At 38.2% G+C, this 27082-nt stretch overlaps 1 protein-coding gene across 1 annotated transcript in view; it reads left to right on the top strand.

Annotated features, from left to right (window-relative positions):
- si:dkey-92j12.5 (multiple PDZ domain protein) overlaps positions 1 to 27082 on the top strand; it is a 78237-nt gene that overhangs the window by 13389 nt on the left and 37766 nt on the right. Inside the window, exons 4-16 of the mRNA XM_067441704.1 lie at positions 5449 to 5649; positions 5815 to 5951; positions 6072 to 6282; positions 8738 to 8860; positions 8963 to 9154; positions 9284 to 9319; positions 14501 to 14777; positions 14939 to 15001; positions 15707 to 15786; positions 15966 to 16112; positions 16527 to 16715; positions 19446 to 19586; positions 19878 to 20087. Of these exons, the coding sequence (XP_067297805.1) occupies positions 5449 to 5649; positions 5815 to 5951; positions 6072 to 6282; positions 8738 to 8860; positions 8963 to 9154; positions 9284 to 9319; positions 14501 to 14777; positions 14939 to 15001; positions 15707 to 15786; positions 15966 to 16112; positions 16527 to 16715; positions 19446 to 19586; positions 19878 to 20087 (2007 nt within the window). The remainder of the gene's footprint in view (positions 1 to 5448; positions 5650 to 5814; positions 5952 to 6071; positions 6283 to 8737; positions 8861 to 8962; positions 9155 to 9283; positions 9320 to 14500; positions 14778 to 14938; positions 15002 to 15706; positions 15787 to 15965; positions 16113 to 16526; positions 16716 to 19445; positions 19587 to 19877; positions 20088 to 27082) is intronic.

Raw genomic sequence — 27082 nt, 5'->3', positions numbered from 1 at the left:
ATGGTCCAAATATAAAATCGATTTTTTAAATAACGTAGATCTTTCATGGGTTTTCTACCACATAATTCAGTAAGAGACATCATTTATATTATATTAAGCCATACAAGTCTCAACACCATGGGATCCCTTTAAGGGCAAAAATTGTCTAGATACAGTTTTACAGGTCCATTTACAACCCTATAAATTGTCCCTAGGATGTAATGCTCTTTTTTTTTTGCCTTATTTGGAAGAGTCATGAGTATTAATATTGATTGCAAACAGATCTGATTGGCTTATTTCAGCAGCTCACAGCACACAGCAGTTCAGTTGTTCAGCAAAGCAGCCTGTGAGTCCTGACCGTCCTGACAGGACACAGACTGACTGAATGACACTTTAAGCAAAACATCTCAAATGGAGATTGCTAAAATGCAGCCTACTTGTTTATTGGTGTTTTCAGATCATCCGCGGGCGAGAGAGAGCTTGCATGCATATGGTTGCCAGATTGTACATGTTTAGGTAAAACACTGGATAGTATACGTTTCTATTTCTCTCTGATTGGGGGATTTACATTACTTTCTTTCCCTCTGACAAAACCAAAACCAGTGATTTTTGTTCAAGTTTTTATTTTTTAAGCTACATTTTAGACTCGTCTTTTTTCGTCAATAATATTGCATGTTTATATAACGTTAGTCACTGTGTAGACTACGCAGTGACTGTGATGTACTCTGAAATACAAGCATGCAAAGACATCATACTTCCGTTCTCAAAAAGATATATTTTTACAAAATGAATAGCCTTGTCAAATGACTATCGTTTTAACTTATATGGTGGAAAAGGTGATGTTTGCTAGAAGGATCGGGTGAACTATTTGTAAGCAACGTATATACAGTTGTATTTTGTAATACAAAATAATATTAACCTTTGTTATTAGACACACTATTTAGTTTTGTATGGTACTTGGTGTTTCCTATTGTTACTGTACTAGCATCTTACATTATCTAGACAATGCTGTCTCTCTAAGAAACTTTCAATTTTATCCAGAAATTGTTTAAACAGTCAATAAGTGGATAAAATCGCTACTTACTGCTTGCAGGAATATAGTTGCCCCTTTCTTCAGTTTTAGATGCTGAGCGAAGCTTTTTATTATTATTAGCAGTTGTCACATGTATGTCTGTTTCTTTGGTCTTTCAGTTGTGTTTTGATTCTGCCACGTTTTTTTGTATTAGTTTCCTGCCACTTGTCTGTTTCTTAGGTTACCCTCATTTGTTAAGTTCTGTTCAGCTGTGTTTAGTTAATTATCTCGTTTCTGTCTGGTATTTAAATTCCTCTTGTTCACCCAGTCTTTTGCTGTGTCCGAAAACCTAGACAGCTGACTCGTTGCCTCGCTGCCTTATCAGACAATGACTTGTAAGGCAGCGTTTTGTGCACAAAGGCACCTCACAAAACTAATTTCGGACAGACTTCTAAGGCAGTGTAACAGTTCAATGATCTACAGCTAAGTAGAGCGAACTTAGGTGAGAACTAAACACATATTTAATTACTACATTAGTAATTTCTTACTAGAAATGACATCAAAAGTGGAAAATATTGGTAAAGAAATCATACATTTACACACAAACTGACCAGCAAACGCAACTTTCGGACACCTTATTTTCCAAGTTCAACTGTCGCTGAATGGAAAGCACAGGATTGTGGGATATCAAAGGCAGCGAAGGATACACGTTTGCTGCCTTCAAAAATCGATCAGATGAAGGTCTCTCAGGAGACAGGAAGTGAAGCTAACATTAGATTCGGATGTGCCTTGCCTTCCTGGCTTCAAACGTGTCCTCCGAAGGCAGCATTTTCTTGGTTTTGGATGCAGCCTTTGTCTGGTCACAATTATGTGAAGTGTGTGTTTCTGTTGCCTGTCTGCCTGTATGTTGCTGTGGCGAAGATTAAAGTTTGTTTGATTTTTGGATCCTCTTCTGGTGCTACACACTGTGACACCAATGTTGTGCTGCTATTTTTGTCTGCACTGTGATATGATCAGGCTATTTTAAGAATAGAAAGATCAAAGAACAATATGTATGTGAAATAGAAAACTTTTGTGACATTATGGGCCATATTTTAATGATCTGAGCGCATGGTCTGAAGCGCAGGTGCACTTAGGGCAGTCTGAATCCACTTTTGCTAGTTTAATGACAGAAAAACTGGTCTGCTCACCAGGTGCCTGGCGTCACATTGCCCTGGGTGTATTATATATGGCTCTCTAAGTATTTTCTGTCACTTTTGATCAATCTAATGCAATGTTGCTCACCCCATACTTTTTAATGTTGCTTTTTTATATTATTCACTTGTTATAAAAAATATTAATGTTAATTAAAGGAGGGGTGAAATGCTGTTTCATGCATACTGAGCTTTTTACACTGTTAAAGACTTGGATTCCCGTCCTAAGACAAAGTTTCAAAAACTAATGTTGGATGTTTGATGGAGTATTTCTGTGTCAAAAATACTCCTTCCGGTTTCTCACAGGTTTCGGAGAGTTTTTTGAGGTATGGGTCGGCTTGACGTCGATAGAGCGGAAGGTCCTTGTATGGGCCGTACGGGCTCTTCTCCCGGTAGGGTGCACGTGCACGTGACTAGAGCGAGAGAGGAAATGCACGCCCATAAACACTCGCTCAGGTGCAGATCTAGTCGTCCGTGAACACTTATGTCGTTATAGTCCGCGCCACGCTCCACTTTATTACAGCATTCCAGGAAGGCAGCGCTGCATTTGAACCGATTTGAACGCAGAAATGACGAGAAGCGTCACATCACGCTTCAGTCGCGTCGCAAAAGTGGATCTCCACGGTCACTGCTGTCACAGGACTTCACGAAATCAAAAGCTACCAAAGAAGTGTGTTTTTGACGGAGCGGTCCCAACGATAAAGGTTCACGGTCGTGTGCGGTGAGTAAAACTGTCTATGTTGTTGGCTATCGTCGCGTAAGTAAACATCAGTAAACAACACGATCGTGTATAACGTTAGTTAATTTATCAATGGAGCATGCGATCTATGGTGTGTGTTTAAATATATTTGTTTAGCTGACCACTGTAGGTGTCAGTTTGTATTTTGTAAAACCACCCAAAATAAAACTAGGGGAGGTTCTCACAAAGCGTGCTTCGTCATTCAAATGCGCTAACGGTTACTCCATTGTTGTTCTATGTATAACGTTACACTAGTCTGACGTGCAAAACCATTTTGCTTGCTACTGCTAATGTTTAGTCGAATACAAAAGTCCATAAACCGAATCATGTCCTCATAAACTGCGAGGAAAGACACACAAATGTTGACAGACCACTAAATACAGTACATACCACAGAGACGGACGTCCTGCTGTTGTTGCTTCTCCTGTTCAATTTATTTCATCCTCCGGATCTGATTCTGGATCATATCTGTATTAGTTGAATCTGGGTAACGTTAGACTTGGTACAGCCTATATTTCTTTTATAAATATAATAAAACTAAAGACTTTTCGGAGATCTGAAGGATGCAATACTACTCTATAGGTACTCAAGATTGACATGAGACATGAGATCTGAAACTGAGTGTTTCACCCCCCCTTTAAGTAATTAACATAAACAAATACAGTCCCTGACAAAAGTCTTGTCGCTTGTGTACAAATTGACCTAAAGTGCCGCTGAAATATATTTCTAATCAAGATATTTTTACAAGAAATGGCTCATTTTAATCCCACCAGCTTTTGTGATAATGTTTCAGTGAAAAACTAAACTTTCAAAAAGTATTCTAATATTCACAGCTTGGTAAAGCCCATTGAGTCAATTTTTGCAAAGACATAAGTGTTGTCACCTTGTCATATGAGCTTCACCTGTGACTAATAATGGATCAATTAGGTCTCAAGTGTGTATAAAAAGAACCCCAGTACACTAGACCTTCATATCAACTGCAACTAGACCTCTGCAAACATGCCTAAGATTCACCCTGAGACTAAAGTTTTGATTATCATGAGGCTGAAGACCAGATCCACTGCTGATGTGGCAGACACCTTCAATGTGTCTCAGCGTCAAGTACAGAGGATAAAAAAAAGATTTGAATAGACTGGAGACGTTTTTGACAAGCCCAGGTCAGACAGACCCCGCAAGACAACTGCTCAAGAGGACCGTTTGTTGGCTCGAAAATCCAAGGCCAGCCCATTTTCCACTGCAGTAGAGCTCCACGAGACCTGGTCACCTGAAGTCCCTGTGTCAACCAGAACAGTTTGTAGGATTCTGCCTCGAAATGGCCTCCATGGTCGAATCAGTGCCCAGAAGCCAGCACTAAACAAAAGACAATTGAAAAACCGTGAGGCATTTGCCAAGGCCCACAGCCTGCTAAAAGGATGGACGCTGGAAAAGTGGCAGAAGGTGGATTTTCAGATGAATCTTCAGTTGAATTACACCACAGTCGCCGCAAATATTGCAGGAGACCTACTGAAGCCTGAATGGATCCGAGATTCACCCGGAAAACAGTGAAGTTTGGTGGCGGAAAAATCATGGACTGGGGTTACATCCAGTATGGGGGTGTGCGAGAGATCTGCAGGGTGGAAGGGAACATCAATAGTCTAAAATACCAAGAAATCTTAGCTACCTCTTATATTCCCAACCATAAAAGAGGCCAAATTCTGCAGCAGGACGGTGCTCCATCGCATACTTCCATCTCCACATCAAAGATCCTCAAGGCGAAGAAGATCAAGATGCTCCAGGATTGGCCAGCCCAGTCACCAGACATGAACATCATTGAGCATATGTGGGGTAGGATGAAAGAGGACGCATGGAAGACGAAACCAAAGAATATTGATAAACTCTGGGAGGCATGCAAGACTGCTTTCTTAGCTATTCCTGATGACTTCATCAATAAATTGTTGCATCCTTGCCAAACCGCATGGATGCAGTCCTTCAAGCTCATGGAAGTCATACAAGATATTAAATTTGGATCTCACAGTGCCACAACTTAATTTGCTGACATATTTTTGTATTTGCAGTAAATTTGTTACATTTCTGTATAGGCGACACAACTTTTGTCTTGCCAAAATTTGACCTTTCTGTCTTGATTAAATGATAAATATTTCTTCTGTGAAAATTATTTATTTCAGTGCATTAAACATCATTTGGGAGGGTTTTAGCTTTTCATATGAGCTATTTCTAACACCAATTGATTAATTAAAAGTCAGGTTAATATCAGGTATTTCTAGAATATTGATAAGCGACAAGACTTTTGTCAGGGACTGTACACTAATTTTAAATTTCATGAACATTTTTAATCAGTATCATGTTTTCTCTGTTGTTTATACTTAACAATTACTAAAGTGTAAAAGGCTCAGTAAATGTAAATGCCATATAATCTGATAAGTCTTGTCTTGGTGTGTACTTTCACATCCCAACTTAAGGCATTGCAAATAGGTGGCAAAACCCAGCTACTGTACCTATATCATTCTAGATGTGTGTTTGTACAGGTTTCACCCAGAACGCCACCTCCTCAATCTGTGAGTGATGATGCAGATGGTGTGAGGACATCCCACCCCACTTGCACTCTGAGATACAGAGATTCGTACCTCGCGGCCCAGCGGCAAAATGACCGATGTCGATCCTCCAGTCATATGACTTTTTCGCCTTGCATCACAAAGGATATGTCAGTGCTGCAGTCCATGGCCCAGGTACTGTACCTTAAAACACCATCATCCAGGAAACACAAGTCTTTAAAACCAACTGAGATACATGTCCTGTAACAAACTGATTATTTTTATTTCAGTACTACTATCTTTCAAAACCAACATATTGAATACATTCTTTCTTATCCCATGTATTTATTGCTTTCACAGGGTCGGTCCGTGCTAAGTTTTGAAATGGAAAAGGGTGAAAATGCTTTAGGCATCAGCATTATTGGCTTGGACATTGAAGGTGGTGGAGGTCATGGTATCTTCATACAGAAGATTCATCCAGACTCTGCAGCATACAGGTATAAACTGGCAAGGATGCAAGTTCAATATAGCTCAACTTTACTAATTAGAATCGCATTATCCTGGACAGGGGCATAAGATGATTTGAAACCATTCTTTACTCTATTCTCCTGTCTTAGTGATGGGCGTCTACATGAGGATGATCAGATTTTAGCAGTCAACGGCAAGCTGTTTGATTCCTCTGTAACACAGGAACAAGCTGTCCAGATTCTCCAGGAAGCTGCTTCTATGGTTACCTTAACTATAGCCAGGGAACCAACCCCATCATTCAGCCCCCCCATGAGCTATACTCTTCCCAAAAATCTCTCCTGCCTTGATGGACAATTCAGTGTAAGTTTTTTTTCCCTCTTTATTAAATCTCTTGAATTTGAATCTCCATAATGTGTAAAATACCCTTATATAATAATACCCCTTTGCTTTTTATCTTATAGGCAAGGAAAGTTTATAAATATAGCACATTTCATACACAATGGCAATTCAAAGTGATTTACATATAAAGGAATTAAAATAGGGATAACAAAAGCATAAGAAAAAGAATACAATGTAAAGAGAATTAAAAATAATAAAATGATGATAACCAAAGAAAAGAACAAAGGTAAACTAAAACAGTTATCTATGCATCATTTTTTAATTCTTTTTTATAAGGTGCAATGAGTCGGACGTACAGTGGAACAGTGCTCGTTCAGTAAATGCACAGCTAAACAGATGTGTTTTGAGACTGGGTTTAAATGTGGCTACTGTTGGAGCACATCTGATCTGTTCAGGAAGCTGGTTCCAACTGCGGCTGGCATAATAGCTAAAAGCAGACTCTCCTTGCTTTGAGTGAACTCTTGGTATTTCTAACTGTCTTGATCCTGCTGATCTGAGTGATCTGTTGGGTTTGTATTTAATCAGCATATCTGCAATGTATTTAGGTCCTAGCTCATTGTGAGATTTATAAACAAGTAGAAGTACTTTAAAATCGATCCTAAATGTAACTGGAAGCCAGTGTAAAGACCTGAGGACCGGTGTGATATGGTCATATTTTCTGGTTCTGCTCAGAATCCTGGCAGCAGCGTTCTGTATGAGCTGCAGCTGTCTAATGGTCTTTTTGGGAAGGCCGATGAGAAGGCCATTACAATAGTCCACCCTACTGGTGATGAAAGCATGAACCAGTTTCTCTAAGTCTTGCCTGGAAACAAAGCATCTAATTCTTGCAATATTTTTTCAGATGATAGTATGCTGATTTAGTTATTGCTTTGACATGACTACTGAAACTCAGGTCTGACTCCAAAATCACACACTTGATTTTTTGTTTTTAGACCTTTAGCCTCAAGATATGCATTCACCTTGAGAATTTCATCTTTGTTTCCAAATGTAGTGATTTCAGTTTTGTCTTTGTTTAACTGAAGATAGTTTTTTTACATGCCTGAAAGCTCCCTCACTTCGACATGTAGCTTAAATCTGTTACTTATCTGCAGTAATTTGATTACATTACCACAAATGTAGTTTGGGTTAGCCTAACCCTAACCCTAACCCTACACCTTACACGTTCGCTAGATTGTGTAGCCTAGAGATTTTATAGCCGGTATCTTCCCGTATCAGTGGCCAATAGTGCTAAGTGCCCATTCTAGTGTCAGCTTGTAACACCCCTCCCACCCTCTGGGCTGGATACGTAGGTCTATTCTTCTCCAGTTGTGGAAACGGCTAAACCTGTGAGCTCCTCCATCACCCCCTTTGGTTTCAGACATTGCGGCTGTCTGACGGTAGGCCTACACCCGTATTTTTGTGAAACGTGTGTGTAGGCTGGGTTCCACCCTACTTGGCTTGCCCCATCCCTTGACAGAGCTCACTCTGTTGTCTCTGGCGTTGTTCTTTCCCCCCTGGGACCAGGTTGGATCCACGCCATAGACGGTCATAGGTAGTTCTACCCGGTAGGTTAGTCCTTATGTGTATTTGCCATCTCTTTGAAGGACCATCTGAGATCTGAAGGAGACGGGCTCGCTTTCCCAGCATTATCCAATAATCATTCTGAGTGGGTCTTGCAGGAACAGCAGTGACTGTCCTTCCCTGTCGGGAGCCCTGATTGCCACTCTAACATAGGAGTGGTCCGGTGAGCTCTGGCAGGGCGCTGGAAGGGCCAGCATCTCTGGCGTGTTGATTTGGATCCCAATTCGTCGGTCAGTTTCAATCGTGACCGACTGAAAGGGAACATGTCTGTTACCTATGTAACCCTTGTTCCCTGAAGAAGGGACCAGAGACGTATGGTTCGTTTTTAATCACTCAAAGTAGATTGGTCTCTGAAAACAGATCCCAATTCATCTGTCAGTTCCGGCGTACGTCTCTGTTCCCTCCTTCAGGGAACGAGGGTTACAGGAAACAAAACCGAGACGTTTTCACTCCAAGCCACTAACAGAGATCACGCACACAGACAAACGACTTCCTGAATACAAAGAAGCTGATGACGTTCTTTCTATGCACCCTTATATACTCTGTCAGCATGCCTACGACGGCACCTGACTGCGTTAGCCAATCAAAATTGGTATGTAACACACGTGCCTCATGGCACAGGCTCCCTTATGGCGTTCCCATATTGCCAGCTCTATGACACAGTTCATTGAGTTCCACTTTGAAAGGCAACTAATAATAGGCTATTAATGGCAGCTTCCACTGTGACAACCTACCTGATATAGTGTGACATGCACTGCTAATGGGGAGCACAAAGTCAGCATGTGTTAAATGAATTGTATATTGTTTTCCTGGGCAACAATGGTGGAAATGTTCAATAGTTCTTTGGGTCCCACAGACTCGACAAATTCATCACATTGAGTTGCAGAATGATGGAACGGGTCTGGGCTTCGGCATTGTTGGAGGGAGGAGCACTGGCACCATGGTTAAAACTATTCTACCCGATGGTGTAGCTGGAAGGGTACGAGATAATTGTCATGCATTATTTGGGTTGTACAAACAGATTCAAATTAAAAGGGGAGGCAAAATTCTTTGATGTGTGGTTGTGTGTTTATGCACACAGGACGGGAGATTGCGTAGCGGCGATCTTCTCCTCGTAATTGGTGATGTGGACGTGTCCACCATGGGCAGTGAGGAAGTGGCACATGAGCTCCGTCTGGCTGGTTCCCATGTGAGACTTATCATTGCCAGGGAAACCACTGATGGTGACCTCTCACCTACTGTCGCCCAGCAACAGGACACTCAAACGAAACAGGTGCAAAATGCTTCTGATCTTGAAGTGTGTGTGTGTGTCTATGCATCTATATGTGAATTTTGATATTAACAAAAGAGCTTACCCAAAAAAATAAGTTCTGTTTTCATTAACTCATCTTCATGTCATCAGGATGGGCAAATTCCCAATGGAGATCACATTATTGCTGTGAGTCACCAAATTAAATCTTTATTTAATTTTACTTACCTTATGTGTGAATGTAAAGTACAGTAGTTCTAATGGTTTTAAGCTATGTATTATTTAGTCATTTTGTATTACTTTTTTCATTATTCATTACTAATCCTGTTGTTGCTGATTTGTTTGTGTGTGGGGTGGGGTGGGGGGAGGTAACTGTTTGACGGGATGTTTGCATTGTAGTGTTTGTTTGTAGGATAAATGGTGGCACTATGTATGATTAATTTCATTGTTGCTTGTTTTGTGTTTGTATTTGCGTTAATATATCATTAGTCCAACCCTCATGTTCTGTTTGGTGTCTCAGAGACCCTAAGGCCATTTTGGTATCTTAAAAAAAATACTTAACATTTGAAATGTTAGATTAATACTTCATTACTTTCCTAATGAGAGCTTATTACAAAGAGAATTTCAACTTGCCTCATAACACACTTCAAATGTCTTCGATGAACATTTTTGCATTACTTATGTCCAGGGCTTTAGAGACCTCAATGTGAAACTTATATAATAAATAATTCAATGACTTTTTCACACGATGAGATGCTCTGGCTTGTGTACAGTACATAGCTACTGTAGAAATACACTTGTCAGTTGTTAATTATAATTTCCTTTATTTCCTTTTTCTTGCCAAAGCCAAATTGACCACAAACAATGTTACTACAATGTAAACTAGTCACAATTCTGAAAATTACATTCTTGTTTTGTGGTAAAACAGAGGGATAAAGCATCTAGGCATTGACAGATCGTTAGCTACAACATCAATATTGAAATATTAATACTTCAGAAGTTATTTAGCATGAAAATCAATGCTTTGAAGTGAAAAAACGAACTGTGTTAGATAATGGTTGTTTAAGATTGGAACTATTTATCTTAACACAGAGAAAGGCTGGAAGACATAAGCACATGCATCATCTGGAGCAATTTCACACTAAATAAAGATGAAGCTAAATATGACACTATAATAAAAATGTTATATTTATAATGGATTTTTGTGAGAGAGAAAAAGTAAAAGTTACAAGATTCTATAATTGTTGTTAATGATAAAATAAAACAGAAGTCTGATAGTTAGCAGTTTAGAGTAGACCCCGTAAATGATAAAGGATAGATGTGTAATATATTATGTTAAATGGCTATAATTACCCTTTTTATCCTAAAAATTCACAAATATTTTATATTTAATATCTGCCTTATAAGTACTTCACTTATATCGTACTTATAGCCTAGTACTTGATATCAGATCGAACTAAAAATAAGGGACATTGCCCACCTCTAAAGGCTACTGTAACATTAAGTCCACTGGAGGCAAGTTGGAAGAACCCTTTATTAACTTTAACTTTAGCATAAATCCAAAAAAAGGCTTGACTTGAACATAGACTTGACTCAAACAAACCTAACTATAATACAAACACTCACCAACAGTGGGTTACCACATTTAATATGAGACCAGGGGCCTGTACCATGATGGTAGTTTAAAAAACTCAGGGTTACAGGATTAGTTTTGAGTTGAGAAAACCAAACCAATGTATTAAGGCTTTGTTGGTCCCATGATGCTGATCATCAGCTTGCTCTGTCAACTCAGGCTTTGATCCTGAGTTTAAAAGTTTAGCTGTGATATCAGCAGTGAACAGCCAATTACACGCTGTGGAACTGAGATTAACTTCTCACGAGAGAAGCAGTAAGATTAATTTCTCTCTTCTTCAGAGTATTACATGATTGAAAAATATTAAGAATTAAAATAAAAAATACACAGCAAGAAGAAAAGCTGTCTGAAAGAGGACAACTTAAAGAAAAAAATTGTATATGACAATGCAAGTAAAAGTTATGAAGTTAGTTTAGTTGATATAAAGAGTATGACTTTATGTAGGCTATTTATATTAATTTTAACAAAGAGCCTATTAATGATTGATTAACTAAAACTATAAATGTGTAACTGATTAAGGGTATAATTACACCAATTATATCTAAATCATTCAAAATTATTATTATTATAAATAAGCATTGTTAAAAGCCAGACGCTTTAGTCTTTAAAAACCATTTGCTATGTAGTGACCTTTAATTTGGAGTAGAAACAGGGGGAGTGACTTTATTGCATTAGAAGTGTGTCACTTTACTCACAGATGATTGGTCCAATTTCAGTTTGAGATCTCATATCCAGAACATAAGCTTCCCTGGAGCAGGTTAGCCATGGAGCGTAAGTTACTATGGCGATGAACACAGCTAAAAGCCAAACTATTGTAATGGTACCTAAAACCCAGGATTGGCACAAACTAAGCTTAAACAAATCTGGCTAGCCAGCTAAACCAGCTTCATGGGACAGGCCCCAGGACTATGACAAACATGAGGGCTTAAATACACAAGGAGTAATGACTGGACAAGGGATACCTGTGAACAATGAACCAATGACAGAACATGACACAAGAACACATTAGGGCATGGGAATCATGACAAAAGAACACATGACAAAATCAGGAAGTGCATGGCAGTGAACATGATAAACTGAGGGTGCTTCCCAATTCTTATTTGTGCATCCTCGCTTCCTTTCCTAGCTTCCTTTCCTCGCGCCTTAGCTCCACCCCTTCAGGATGCGAGGGAAGGATGCAAAGAAAAGACGCGAGGACGGAGGAATTGAATCAAGTGAAATGATATATCCTCGCTCCCTTTAACGTCACTAAAAAGCGTCATCAATTAATGATGACTCTGCACCGCTGGATCCGTCGGGATTCTTGAACATTAGAGATAACTATTTATATTGCAAGCTTCAAACTCCACAATATATCACATTTGTCCATATTTTATTTTATATTACATGTTATTATTAACAACTAATTATTCCCTGTTATTAACCACTTTTTATTTGTTGTATAGTATTTTTGTCACCTTACAGATAAGGGAAAATATTGAGAGGAATAAAGATTTAATTATAAAATAAAACATAAAACCCACGAAACACTTCCGCAAAGGATACTCCAGTGTATCCTCGCTCACGACTCCTCAGGAAGCCTCCTCACTCCTCGCTCCTCGCCTCCTCGCGGTGCAGTTAGAGAATTAAGACATCCTACAAAATGGCTAAGCTCCTTCGGTTTCCAAGTCATAGGATGAAGGACGGAGGAGTGAGCAAGCAAATAGGGATATTGAGAAGCACCCTGAGAAACGTGACAGTGAACATGGTAATGAACATGACAAATTCAAAAACATGAATTTGAAACAACCCAAAACACACTGTGACAGCTATAGTAATAACTAAAAAAACTATAAAATATGAGGTTAAAGATAAAGAACATGAGAAAATAATAATAACAACAGTATAAGACAATAACATGAATACCCTAACTGGTAACACTTTACAACAAGGTTGTACTAGTTAACATTAGTTAATGCATTAGTTAACATGAACTAACCATGAACAACATCTCTGTTCAGCATTAATTATTCTTTGTTAACATTAACTCACAAATATTAATGCATCTATTACCATTACAGCGCAATTAGTTAATGCATTAGTTAACATAAACTAACCATGAACAACATCTCTGTTCAGCATTAGTTAATTTTAACTCACACATATATTAATGAAACATTATTTAATAAGCCATTGATTTTGGGCTGTTGGTAAACAAAGTTGAAACCATCTGAACATCAACGGAGAGGTTGTTAATTTTTATACAGACTTTACTATCATTACTTACATATTTATGACCCTTATTGTAAATATTACACTATTTTAACATGAACTGATGCGTTACTAACATTTCCAGACTCTCTATTAACATGACTTTCCATTAACAAGGCATTTATCTGTAATGAACCTACAAATGTTAACACATCAGTTAATGTTTAAAATAGTGTACACTTGATAATGAGGTTCTCCAAAACTATTAATACATGCTTTGTTTAATAATGTTGATCAGGTACTCGACAGCATTTTTACCTTTAGAGTCAGATGGTGAGTTAGAAATATTCATCCTTACTGTGTATCAACTGCTACACAACATTGTGTTAATATAAGATAACCTTACAAAAACAGTAAAGCTATGGCACTGTTCATGGTTAGTTCATGTTAACTAATGCATTAACTAATTGCACTGCTAACATGTTATATTTGTTATATGTGTGAGTTAAGATTAACTAATGCAGTAACTAATGTTAACTAATACAACCTTATTGTAAAGTGTTACCCAATAACTGAATAATAACTATTAAAGAATAGAAAATGAAATTGACGTCATTAATGACTCCACCCTCATGTCGTTCCACACCCATAAGACCGCCGTTCATCTTCAGAACACAGTTTAAGATATTTTATATTTAGTCCGACAGCATATACGTGTATGCACACTATACTGTCCATGTCCGGAAAGGGAATAAAAACATCATCAGTTCATGTTGAAATAGTGTACACTTTACATAAAGTAGTCCATATGTGACATCAGTTAGTTAATTAGAATCTCTTGAAGCATCGAAAATACATTTTGGTCCAAAAATCGCAAAAACTACGACTTTATTCAGCATTGTCTTCTCTTCCGCATTTGTTTTCAAACCTCAAATAAAGATTCAAATGGTCATGAATCAACGTATTTATTCATGATACGGATCGCGTGTCAAACTGCCAAATCACGCGACACTGGCAATCCGAATCATGAATCAATACGCTGATTCATGACCATTTGAATCTTTATTTGAGGTTTGAAAACAAATGCGGAAGAGAAGACAATGCTGAATAAAGTCTTACTTTTTGCGATTTTTGGACCAAAATGTATTTTCGATGCTTCGAGATTCTAATTAACTAACTGATGTCAAATATGGACTACTTTGATGATGTTTTTATTCCCTTTCTGGACATGGACACGGGTGTGAAACGACATGGCAGTCATTAATGACATAATGGCATAAATTTCATTTTTGGGTGAACTAACCCTTTAAGTAGCAAATTACAAATGTTGCACTTTTTTGGTTTAAATATGACATAAACTTAACATTCTAGGATTGTTTTCATTGATAAAAGAAAAATCCTCAAATATCTGAACATGAATCAAGACATGAGTGTTAAATAGATTAAGTATATGTATTATTATTATTATTATTATTATTACAGATATAATATTATTTAATTGTTATTGATGTGAGAATGCATGTGTTTGTGTGTGGGAGTGTATTCAGGTGAATAAGCAGAGTCAACAAAACTGCAGTAAGCAGAAAGCGAAGGAGAATCTGCTCATGACTGGCCAACAAGTGGAGATATTTCTTCTGAGAAAGGGCTCACCATCTGAAACCCAAACAACCCCCACCATGTCCACAATCTCCCAGAGACCCTTAACCCCTCTGGGTCTCCATCCCCCACCACTGCCTCCATGTCAAGCAGAGCCAAAGCCAGTTCTACCCCAAGGGAAAGTTTTCTATAATGAACGCCGGGACCTCAACTTCAACAGAGAGTGCTGTTAGTGAAACTCTTGTCACTTTGGTTTATTTACACTCATTGTCACTGTGTTTGATTCATGAGTTCTGTTTCACTCTCTTTGTGAATTTTCAGTAACTTTGTGTCCCTGCTTTGATTCTAATAACAGCTTCTGTTTCTATTTGTTCTTTCTATGACCTCAGTTGAGTCGGGGCGAGCCTGTTATTTAAAGTCCAAGATGGAGAATAGAAACCACTGGTCCTCATGTAAGAACAGAGCACATAGTGTATTTATTTAAAATTGTCTATGGACTAATTGATTATCACTCATTTTGACTGTTAGTGCACTGGTAAAACATCTATCACAACTATAATATACTGAAATATTTGCTATTTAAACGTTGCTTGCAAAAAATTATTTATCAGAATACTTCATGTATTTTTGAATGGTTTTTAATTTAGAAAGATGTTTTTTTGTTGGCACAAGCTGTAATTCTGGCATTTTAGCAGGAGAGGCAAAGCATACTAACCATTCAAATCAGCTAAACTCAACAAATTAAGTTGTGTTTGGTGTAGTCGGGATATATTTTATTTTATATTGCATAATTTTGTTCATGCTGGCAACTGTCTAATCAGAATCTTAGGTAGGCATCTTTAATATTTTCTACCAAGTAAGAGATAAATGATTTTATTCCAAATTACCATCATTTAATTGTATGAATCTGACATAAAGAAGGCATGGCAAACATTGCATCCTCAGTTTTAAGAGATAAACAGATTCAGTAAACTGTAAATTACCCAAAATATTGCTTTCATTTGCTGGTTTCTAGCACAGAAATGCAAATACTAACCCTGACTCTATCACAATTTAACTGATATGATGAAAACATGCATTGTCTTTGCACATTTGTTCTCCACAGCCATCTTGGCATTTATTTATTAATGGTGTGACACATTGAAATTTTGTTTCAGTTTGTAAATTGTCTGATGAAGAGGAGAAAACATTGAAGGAGAAGTGGCAAGGCAAACTGGGTCCTCGATATGAAGTGATGGTGCGTCTCATTTGTATTCTTTCCTGTTTAGCTGACAGTTATTTTCCACAGCTAAGATTTGTGTGTGTCCCCGCATATGTTAATGTTCAGTATGTGCTTATTTATATGCCTTTGTTTGGTTTTTTTATGTCTGTCTATCTGTCTCTCTGTCTATCACATTGCATTATGTATGTGCACAGGTGGCCCAGGTGGAGAAATTCATTGAGAGCGGTGGTCTTGGTCTGAGTTTGGAAGCTAAGGAAGGTCATCACTATATCTGCTCTATACTGCCAGAGGGTCCGATGGGACAGACAGGAATCCTACAGCCTGGAGACGAACTGATAGAGGTTTACTTCATATTATATCTAAAAGGGGATGTCCACATAATCATGTGGTGTATCACACATATTTTTACCTAAACAAACACTACAATTTATATACCTGGAAGACAAATAAGCTAATTGATGTTTGGTTAAACTTCAAAGTCAAACAAGCATTACAAACAGATAATACTGTTGTTTATAGATTACGCTGTTGTAACCCCTTATCATAAACCCTGCTAACACATGCATGCATAATAACCAAAAGTGCTCATCTTTCTTTCTGCATTCTGTTTTTTATGCGTAGCACTTTATTCGATGCTGACTGCACATGAATATCAATCATGGCAGCTGCTTAAAAATAGCCCTTCCTGTCAGTAGAAAAGCCCAGCGGATCAGTTCAGCAGAATAAACGAGTTGATGTGTTTGTTCTTTCTGTAGGTGAACGGGTTCTCTCTGATTGGTGAGACACACAAGGAAGTCGTGAGCCTGCTGAAGGAACTTCCTGTGAATGTTTGTGTGGTTTGCAGTCGTCGCATCCCACCCACAGTCAGCGAGGAAGACGGCGATGATGATGATGATGATGTACAACTCACCCTCAAGGAGCTGCTAGCAGAATTTAATGAAAAGGTTTGCTGTGTGGGATTGTGCTTCATGATATTTAAGAGAAAAATGTAAATGCTTGTGCAACGTATTACTGTTGTGAAAAAGAAAGTGTGCTTAATTGTACTGAATGTGCACTTGTAAGTGTACTTCGAATCTTAAAAGTGTTCTTGCAGATAAAAAACCACTTAAGAGAGTACACTTTCATGACTGGAGGTGCGTTCCATTTGACCTTAAGTGGACTGCGAAGTTGACTTCACAGAGTATTTTGCCATCTTAAGTGAGATTCCGATCCCAAGGGAACGAACATGTTCAGTTCCAAGGGCACTCCAAACAGCATAGGGAATAAGGGAACATCGATGCATCACTTCACAGGAAGTGGAGAGGAAAAATCCCCCAACTGTCATTGCGCACCGCGCCGCAAGTCAGAACTCAATGGAGCAGAGCCGTTGAAAGAGGAGATGAGACCGCTATAAACAAACAAGCACATATTAAACAAATCAGAATTTATTTTCAATTGCATGACAGTAGAAGTACTTCAAAACCTTCAAATCTGTTAATAGTTCATCAATAGCTGCTCATAGTTAGACATGCAAGTATATAATAAACATAGGCCTATAAGTTTTAATTACAATTAGATGCATAATGTGTTTTTTATAGGCTATGTATTTTAAATTATTTGAAAGTAAATTACAATATTTGTGTCATTGTTATCTGGAATCACTTATCTTTAGTTTTACTTTCATGGACATTCAGTTTGTTGTCATCAGTCACATGTTTCTTTGTCTAAGTTTCCCACGCCTCATCTGTTCCCATGGACACTAATCTTCCACCACAGCTGCACATCATTTAGTTGTTACCACTGTGTATTTAGTTCCCCTGTGTTTAGTCTTTAGTTGTCAGTTATTGTTTGTGTGTATGTTACACACGCTGCAACATTTGCTTAGCCTGACAAGCCAGACCCACATCTAGATGTTGGGCCTGGACACTCACCATTGACAGAGTTCAATACGAGGTGTGGGGTAAACGGTTGTCCTTCAAACTCCCTCTGCACTCAATTAGATAGCGCTACACCAACCAGAGCAATGTGAAGCGGAGGTAGTTGATAGATTTAACTTTCGCTGTATCCGGTAGTTAACACTCCAAACATATCTTCCCTTTTTAAGAATGACTTCAGTGCCGTTCTTTGTTAATTTCTCAGAGAAAAGCTTAACTCCAAGTCTTCCAGAGTCGCGGCCAAAGCCGATTTGAAAGGCCGCTGTTCGCCAGCTTCTTCGTTTACAAGTAGCACGCAAGTGCAACTCGGCCGTCATTATGTTAAGCCCGCCCACCGACTCTATACACGGTGTGAATGGCCCGACCAGAGTTTGGTTTTTCCAGCTCAGAAGTCTATTAAGAGTTGCTAGACTACACTCGTGGCAGATTAGATTTGCTGCCGCAAGGGTGCGTCTAGATTTCTAGGCTAACATTTGCTACCTTCGACTTTAATAAAACCTGTTTATGTTTTAGAATCCTGTCGTCCATCTTTATCTGTGTGACAATTTTTTTATGTTATCGTACTTTGATGACATTGCAGGGCGTTCCAAATGAGCGATTATTGTCAGCAAAGTCCACTTAAAGGGGTATCCCGTGCTCAGGGAGTAGGGAGCAGTGAACACTGTGTAGGGATCCTGTCAATTGGAACACACTGTTTCTTAAAAAAGGGCACTTTGTTAATAAAAGTTTTGCTTTAAAGTATTATTTAAATTAAGTTCTAATAATCTTTTGACACTTCTTAAAGCACATGTAAAGTTTATTTTGTGGAACACACGAGGAAAACAATGTATGAAAAAACTTACTGGGCATTCTTTTATGAGGAATTACAAAAGGACAAAAAAGCACATTAAAATGGTATTGAAAGCAGAATGCCTTGAATGATCACTCATAATCATGTATTCCCAAGAAACATGTAATAATATGAAGTATACAGTATACTTCACATTATTACATGTTTCTTGGGATACAAAAAGATACATTAATGGTCCCGTTCTTCGCGATTCCATCTTTCAAACTTTAGTTAATGTGTAATGTTGCTGTTAGAGCATAAATAATACCTGGAAAATTATAAAGCTCAAAGTTCAATGCCAAGCGAGATATTTTATTTAACAGAAATTCCCTTTCAAAGCCTACAGCAAACGGCAGGTTTGGACTACAGCAGGAAGTGCAGGGATGTAATGACGTCACTAGAACCGTTTGTTGACTAACCCTCCGCCCACAAGAACACGCAAAATAGGGGGCGTGGTCTTGTTGCTCTCCCACGCAGAGAAGAGCGCGCATTCAGCGCTTGCATCTCCCCGTTATGGTAAGAGGCGGGACCTTTTCGGGCAAAGTGCGCTAAGCTGCTGTCCAATCAAAACACGGGAAGCGCTGGCCCAATCAGAACTCGTTACGTATTTCTGAAGGAGGGACTTCATAGAACAAGGAAATCATCAGGCTGTTTTTAGGACAGAGGAAACAGCGCTGTACAGATAAGTAAATTGTGTGAAAAATACTGTTTTTTTACATGCAAAACATGAACTCATGTTATTTTGCACACTGTAAACATAATCAAAGCTTCGAAAAACACGCAAAGAACGGGACCTTTAAATATAAATTGATACCATTGTCCTTTTTCAAATGAGCAAACATGATTCCCCTAATGTTTCTTTGCAAATTAATTGATTACTAATTGAAAATTAATTACTTAAAATTAATTGATTTGTCCACTTTTTCTCACAGGCTGGGCAGAACTTATTTGGGAGCCAGTGGAAGACAGAGGCTCCTGTGCTATCCCATCAGGCCATGTGGGAAAATGAGATCCAAGTCTATGAGCTACAGAAAGGCGATTCTGGCCTGGGATTCAGTATACTAGACTACCAGGTGTGTGCGTGTGTGCGTGTGCGTGCGTGTGCGTGTGTGTGTGTGTGTGTGTGTGTGTGTGTGTGTGTGTGTGTGTGTGTGTGTGTGTGTGTGTGTGTGTGTGTGTGTGTGTGTGTGTTTATATACCAGTACAACAATAACAAGAGAGCAGCAGAGTATGAGCTCCACATCCCTTGGTTTGGGAAGTCCCAGTTGGTTTGAAATCCTTCTATAACATGGCAGCAGTGTCTCTTAATTTATTACTATTCTTCTCTTTCTCTCGTGCGCTGTCACTTTCTGAAACTCTCTCAGGACCCCATGAACCCAGGGCATACTGTGATAGTGATCCGGTCTCTTGTAGCAGGCGGTTTGGCAGAGAGAGATGGCCGCTTGTTGCCAGGCGACCGGTTGATGTTCGTGAACGGGACTGACTTGAGCCACGCAAGTCTGGATCAGGCCGTTCATGTCCTGAAAAGCACTGCTTTGGGCACTGTACGCATTGGAGTTACCAAACCCTTACCAGTAAGTATCTCCATTTACTTCACAATCAGCACCATTCACAAGCTAGACAGTAACAATCACGACCTTGGGCAGTGTAGGAGAAACCTAGAATCCAAGATATTGTATGTCATCTAGATCCTTATGGAATGTCAGGTAAAGTTTTATTGAGAGAATTCAATCTGACATTTATAATTTGCAGCATGAACTGCATATTCATCAGTTATTATCGGTAACTAATGGCTTCTTTGACACCTTATTAAATATAAGTATAATAGTATATTAATCTAGTTTCTTCAGCTACAGGCACTTTTAGGTCCAAGGGGTTTAACTTGAGTTTTATGGCCCCACTTTATATTTGGTGGCCTTAACTACTATGTACTTACATCAAAAAATAAGTACAATGTACTTATTGTGATCATATTGATTGAGGGTAGGGTTAGGTGTAAGGGAAGTGTCAACAGTGTAATTATAAATGTAACTACAGAAATTAATTACAGATGTAATTACAAGCAGGTCATTTAAAAAATGTAAGTACAACATAAAAACATGTATGTACACAATAAATGCATTGTATTAATTAATTAAAATGTAAGTACATAATAGTTAAGGCCATTTAAAGCTACACTGTGTAACTTATTTAGTTTATTCTTAGCTAAAAACACTTAGTTCTTTCAAAAATATATGTGCTCATTAATGTATATTTACTTCTTTCAAGTAATAAAGTATTCTCATAAGTTTATAATATGCCATTGAAAATGCATACGGGTGAGGGGTTCGAATGCTGGTCGCCATGTTGCCCCTCCATCTTGAAAGTATATTAGCCAAAGAGGGACATACCCGTAAATTCAAGCTTCGCCTTTCGCGTTTTAACAATCGATGGCACCTTGTCGAATGTGAAGAGGGGGATTGCCATGCTAATCTTGGACTAAATAGGCCACCGTAGAAGTTAAAACGAAATCAGAATTGAGAGGAACAGAAACTATTCTTTGCTGGATGGTCATATACCTTTACACCGCTAGATGGGGGAAAATATCACACAGTGTAGCTTTAATATGAAGTGGGTCGATTTAATATGGAGTTGGCCTACCCTTTGCAGCTATAAAAGCTTCAATTCTTCTGGGAAGGCTTTCCACAAGATTTAGGAGTGTCTTTATGAGAATTTTCAACCATTCTTCTAGAAGTGCATTTGTGAGGTCAGGCACTGATGTTGGACGAAAAGGCCTGGCTCATAGTCTCCACTCTAATTCATCCCAAAGGTGTTCTATTGGGTTGAGGTCAGGACTCTGTGCAGGCCAGTCAAGTTCGTCTGGACCAAACTCACTCATCCATGACTTTATGGACCTTGCTTCGTGCACTGGTGCGCAGTCATGTTGGAACAGAAAGGGGCCATCCCCAAACTGTTCCCACAATTGTGGGAGCATGAAATTGTCCAAAATGTATTGAATGCTGAAACATTATGAGTTTCTTTCACTGGAACTAAGGGGCCAAGCCCAATCCCTGAAAAACAACCCTCACACTATTATCCCCCCTCCACCAAACTTTACACTTGGCACAATGCAGTCTGGCAAGTACCTTTCTCCTGGCAACTGCCAAACCCATACTTTGCCATCGTATTGCCAGACAGAGAAGCATGATTCATCACTCCAGAGAACACGTCTCCTCTGCTCTAGAGTCCAGTGGCAACATGCTTTACACCATTGTATCCGACGCTTTTCATGGCAATTTTCATTGTAAGGCTTGGATGCAGCTGCTCGGCCATGTAAACCCATTTCATGAAGCTCTCGACGCACTGTTCTTGAGCTAATCTCAAGGCCACATGAAGGTAGGAGGTCTGTAGCTATTGACTCTGTGACACTGTGCGCCTCAGCATGCGCTGACCCTGCTCTGTGATTTTACGTGGCCTACCATTTCGTGGCTGAGTTGCTGTTGTTCCCAATTGCTTCCACGTTGTTATAATACCACTAACAGTTGACCGTGGAATATTTAGTAGTGAGGAAATTTCATGAATGGACTTATTGCACTGATGGCAACCTATCACAGTATCTCGCTTGAATTCACTGAGCTCCTGAGGGTGACCCATTCTTTCACAAATGTTTATAAAAGCAGTTATAAGGAGAAGTGCTCACTGACACAGAATTAGACAGATTTTTGAACACTTTGAGAGAAATAGGCCTTTTGTGTACATAGAAAAGGTCTTAGATCTTTGAGTCCAGCTCATGAAAAATTGGGGCAAAAACAAAAGTGTTGCGTTTATAATTTTATTCAGTGTAGTTAGTTGTTTCGTTTAGGTATTGGGTAGTATTTTGATAGGATTAAGAGATGTAGAATATGGTCATGCAGAACAAGGCATTCATATGTGTTTTATAAGTACAAATAAACAGCCAATATCTTTGTGGATCCTAAACTAAAATGTTACCAATAGTTATAAGTTACTCTTCTTGTATGTAAAGAAAAATCAAGTAGCCTAACATATTCTTACTTGTGATCAACATTTATTTATGTATTTATTATTATTTTTAATAAGAATAAAATCAATCTGTAGTTAGTGTGAATTTTGTTTCATTTTATGTAAGTGTGTATTTAGAATAGGCCTACATAAAATGTTATCTATGAAATTCACCAGACTAAGTATTCAGCGCTTTTATTCATATGTCATTTTCATCACCATCACTTTCACCATATACAGGGTTCGTACGGGTGCTTGAAATCCTTGAAAGTGCTTGAATTTTGATGTTGTGTTTTCAAGGTTTGAAAAGTGCTTGAATTTTGGATAAAGTGCTTAAAAATGCTTGAAATTGTAACTATTTCTTTTACAACAAATACCTATCTGAATAAATAGTTTGTTTTTTTAAATGTAGAAATAAAATGTTGGAGAGCCTAAAATGAAACCTGCTGTGCTCGCGATCTGCCTGTCTATTTCCACGTGTGACTCCGCCCCCATGTTGTCGTTTCAATGAACGTTGGCTGAATGATGCTAAATACAAATTTTGGATCAAACGGGCACAAACCCCACGAAGTGCCTCCTGTAAAGTTTGCAAAAATACATGCAGCTTTCCACTATGGGCGAGTCTGCTCTTTCGAGTCACATGAAAGGTAGGCTAACTCATAGACTTTCAAGTAAGCTAACTAAAGTAGTTTACTGTAGCCTGGTTACACATTAGCGGCGCCTATTTGTTTAACTTGCGCTATTAACTGCTAGCTAGGAATTCGCATTAGTGACAGAGTATGTGTATAATGTGATAATGTAAGATTAGCATGTCCGTTATGGCATGTTCATTTGTGGAATAGGCAGTGAACGTAGCCACAAATTAAAACCTACAAACATTAGCTCAGTGCATAAAAATAGTGTCAGATGATCATACAAGTAACCATGGGCGTAGATTACGCGGGGGACGTGTCCCCCTCACTTTTAATAAAATGTATTTTCGTCCCCCGTACTTTTACTGGGTCTCAGCGATGCTAGTCGACCCGCTCCGAGCGGGATCCGAACCGGCGTTACCTGCGCGGGGGCGGGCAAGTTAACAGGGACGCTAAAAACAGCTCTCTCTAATCTCGGTTGATTGCGCACTTCTTGAGGTCACGGTCAAATGTATTTACATAGAAACCAATGTGAATACATCAAGATTTAAATTCAGAGACAAAAAATAATCTATGCATGACCTGTCATTTTATTCCCATCTAAATATGAGGAGGGCGCTCTCATAGAAAGTCCAATAGTGGATTCGTAATACCCAGTCACGCTGGAGCTGCAGCTGAAGGAAAACAATCGTTATGAGCTGAAACGTGACGACGACAATCAGACGATTGCGACAATATATGCTTTATGTGTGTTTTTCAAGCCATCTCAATGTAGGCTATTGATGACAATAAAGTAGGCCTATCATATGAATAATGCAGCTTTTAATGTTTAGTATCTTCTCCTCACCACGGCTGCATTTATGTAATCAAAAATAGTTCAAACAGTAATATTTTGAAATATTATTACAAATTAAAACAGCTTTTTTCCTATGTGAATATATAGTAATTTATTCCTGTGATCAAAGCTGAATTTATCATCATTACTCCAGTCTTCAGTGTGACATGATCCTTCACTAATCATTCTCAGATGAGGATTTCATAATCAAGAAACATTTATGATTATTATCTGTGTTGAAAACAGTTGTGCTGCTTAAAAATGTTGTGGAAACCATGATAGCCTACATGTTATTTTTCAGGATTCTTTAATGAATAGAAAGTTCAAAGGATAGCATTTATTTGCATTCATTAAATAAATTATCATCTTTTGTAATATTAAACATATCACGTGTGATCAATTTAATGCATGTCTGATCAACAAAAGTATTCATTTCTCTCTTTTTTAATTTTACCACAAATGTTTAGATGGTTTCCACAAAAATTAAGCATCACCATGAGCAGCACAACTGATAATAATCATAAATGTGTGTTGATCATCAAATCCTCATATGAGAATGATTAGTGAAGGATCATGTGACATTGAAGACTGGAGTAATGATGATAAACTCAGCTTTGATCACAGGAATAAATCACACTTTACTATATATTCACACAGAGAACAGCATGGTTTACATTAGAATATATATATATTTTTACATTGCATAAAATCTATGGAGTGTTAATGCACAAGTGTTTGTAGGCTAGTATATAAACCAATTATAAAATTGGCACAAAAAATAGGAGAATAATATTATAGATATTAATTAGTGGTTATTGTTCAGCAGTGTATTTGATATCTTGCCCAATTAAAAGCAAGAGATGCGATAAATTATATTGGTCCAAAAAAATAATAATAATAATTTCTGTCCCCCTCACTTCTGAAAAGATGGCTACGCCCCTGCAAGTAACTTAGTGCTGTCAAAAATATTGATAGATTTTTCGATCGGTCTGAATTTCGCACGGGATTAGACACATAATTCTACAAATTCCTGCAGATTTTGCGCTCATATCTGAAGTGGGCACATATATAAAGCCGACCTCTGACATACAAGTAAATAAAATAAAAAATAGCTCATTTTCCCAGCTTATTAATGGTCAAATCCACACAAAAAATGTTACACTGTTCATCTGGGTGTGTATTAACGTAAATACAGCCGTAAACGGTTCAGAAGAATGAGTAACAGGAACAGTGTTTTGATTCCACACTCGCGTCAGGTCTTAAAGGGGCAGCAGTTATTCAAACTACAAAAAGACAAAAGATCACCTGCTGCTCTTTACTGATTAACTTGTGTAACTTTAACAGATTAATATGTATTTAATTTTTACAATAAAAATCCAATGTTATTTTAAATTTGATAACTTATTATTTTTTTTTTTAATTCAGTGTCTCACCTGAATACAGTTAGACCTAGGCCTACCTGATTTATTTGTGCTATTGTTTTTGCTTATTTGTTCTTATTTTATTACTGTTTTCTCTTCTTTTTACCATTTGAAGTCAAGCTTTCTTGTGCTGTATGTAAGCTACTGCAACACAATTACCCCGTTGTAGAACATGCACTGTAAGCATATTTGTGAGATAATTGTAATGGTAATTGATCAATGATTATGAAAAAAAGCTTAAGCTTTATCATATAAAGTGATCTCTTCAGAAGAAATACTTGATTGCCTAGACTTTTAATAGACATACACACACTAAAAAGAAATTAATTAAAAATAGAAAAGGTCAATGAGGTACATGTGATTGACTGTCTACCTCAAAGACGAATGTTTTCATTTTTAAAATGTTCAATAAATGAATTGAAAGTTAAGTGAACCCGTCGAGTGATTTTGTTTAGGGTAATTGTTTTTACAATTACCCCAAAGGCAGGTTAGATAGTAAGCAAAATCTACTTAGACAGTGATACATTTAAAAGAAATAAAACTTGTGATTTGGTTAAATATCTGATCCTGCTGCTTTACGAAACACGATTTTGGCTGTTTATAGCATTATTATCTTTTTAATGTGATGATAAAGTGTACTAAATAATAATTTTGACAATGTATTGGTATGTAATTTACAGTGGTGTTAGGTGCTGGAAAAATCATTAAAATTGACCTTGAAAGTGCTTGAAAAGTGCTTGAATTTGACCTTTGAAAAGGTGTACGAACCCTGCATATAATGAATTATAATGTGTGATTTGGTGGACATTACTTCAGATTGTGATTCCATTCACCATTCAGGAAAATATTTGAATGTGCAAGTACTACTGGACATTAGGGATGGGACGAAATATCGTTTGACAAAATATCGCGATACAAAACGTGACGAAACGTATCGAGGTCGAAAAAAATGGATCGCGAAATAAAGATATATGGCACTGCTGCATGATTAGCGTAGTATATAAATAATTTAGTGTATTATATGTATGTGTGTGTGTGTGTGTGTGTGTGTGTGTGTGTGTGTGTGTGGGGCAGACATGACAAAACGCAGCGCGCATTTTCTGTTTGATCTGAGGCATAGTCCGTAGTTGGCAAAAGTGAGAGCTGTCAGACAAAGGATGGCAGCAAACATTAATAGGGAAAGAAAATGGTTGACATTAGCATTAATATTCTAAACCAAAAATGCAGTTATTGCCTACATAAACTACCATATTTTCTGTTTAACTTTTATTAGACTCCAGAAAGAAAAGTGCGTTTTTTCACTGAGCACATTCTCTGCAGTCTGAGCGCGATGCACTGAAGCTCACTCTCGCTCATGTCTGAGGTAAATCATTAACACCATCACCGCTTACAGTACACGTGTTTTATTGAACTAAATACATTACAATCGGATAAACGAATGCACAGGTTACTTTCCTGAACAAGCGCGCTTCCGAGTCGTCCGTGTTCTTCACACTGTCCACGTGAATTGCGGACCCGTTCGGCGGCGCGCACACGCAAAATACCAGTTCAACAGGGAATGCGGATCTCTTAAAGGGGCCGCACTATATTCCTACTCGTGTTATATGGACCTCCTCCTGGTATGGTGTGGTTCTGGTTCGCTCACTGGTACACATTAACAATTTTTCATACGAACTGTGCCC

Source organism: Pseudorasbora parva, chromosome 4 (genome assembly GCF_024679245.1).
Source record: "Pseudorasbora parva isolate DD20220531a chromosome 4, ASM2467924v1, whole genome shotgun sequence".
Lineage (NCBI taxonomy): Eukaryota > Metazoa > Chordata > Actinopteri > Cypriniformes > Gobionidae > Pseudorasbora > Pseudorasbora parva.
Note: the sequence above shows the minus strand (reverse complement) of the source record. Positions and strands in the feature narration are given on the sequence as shown.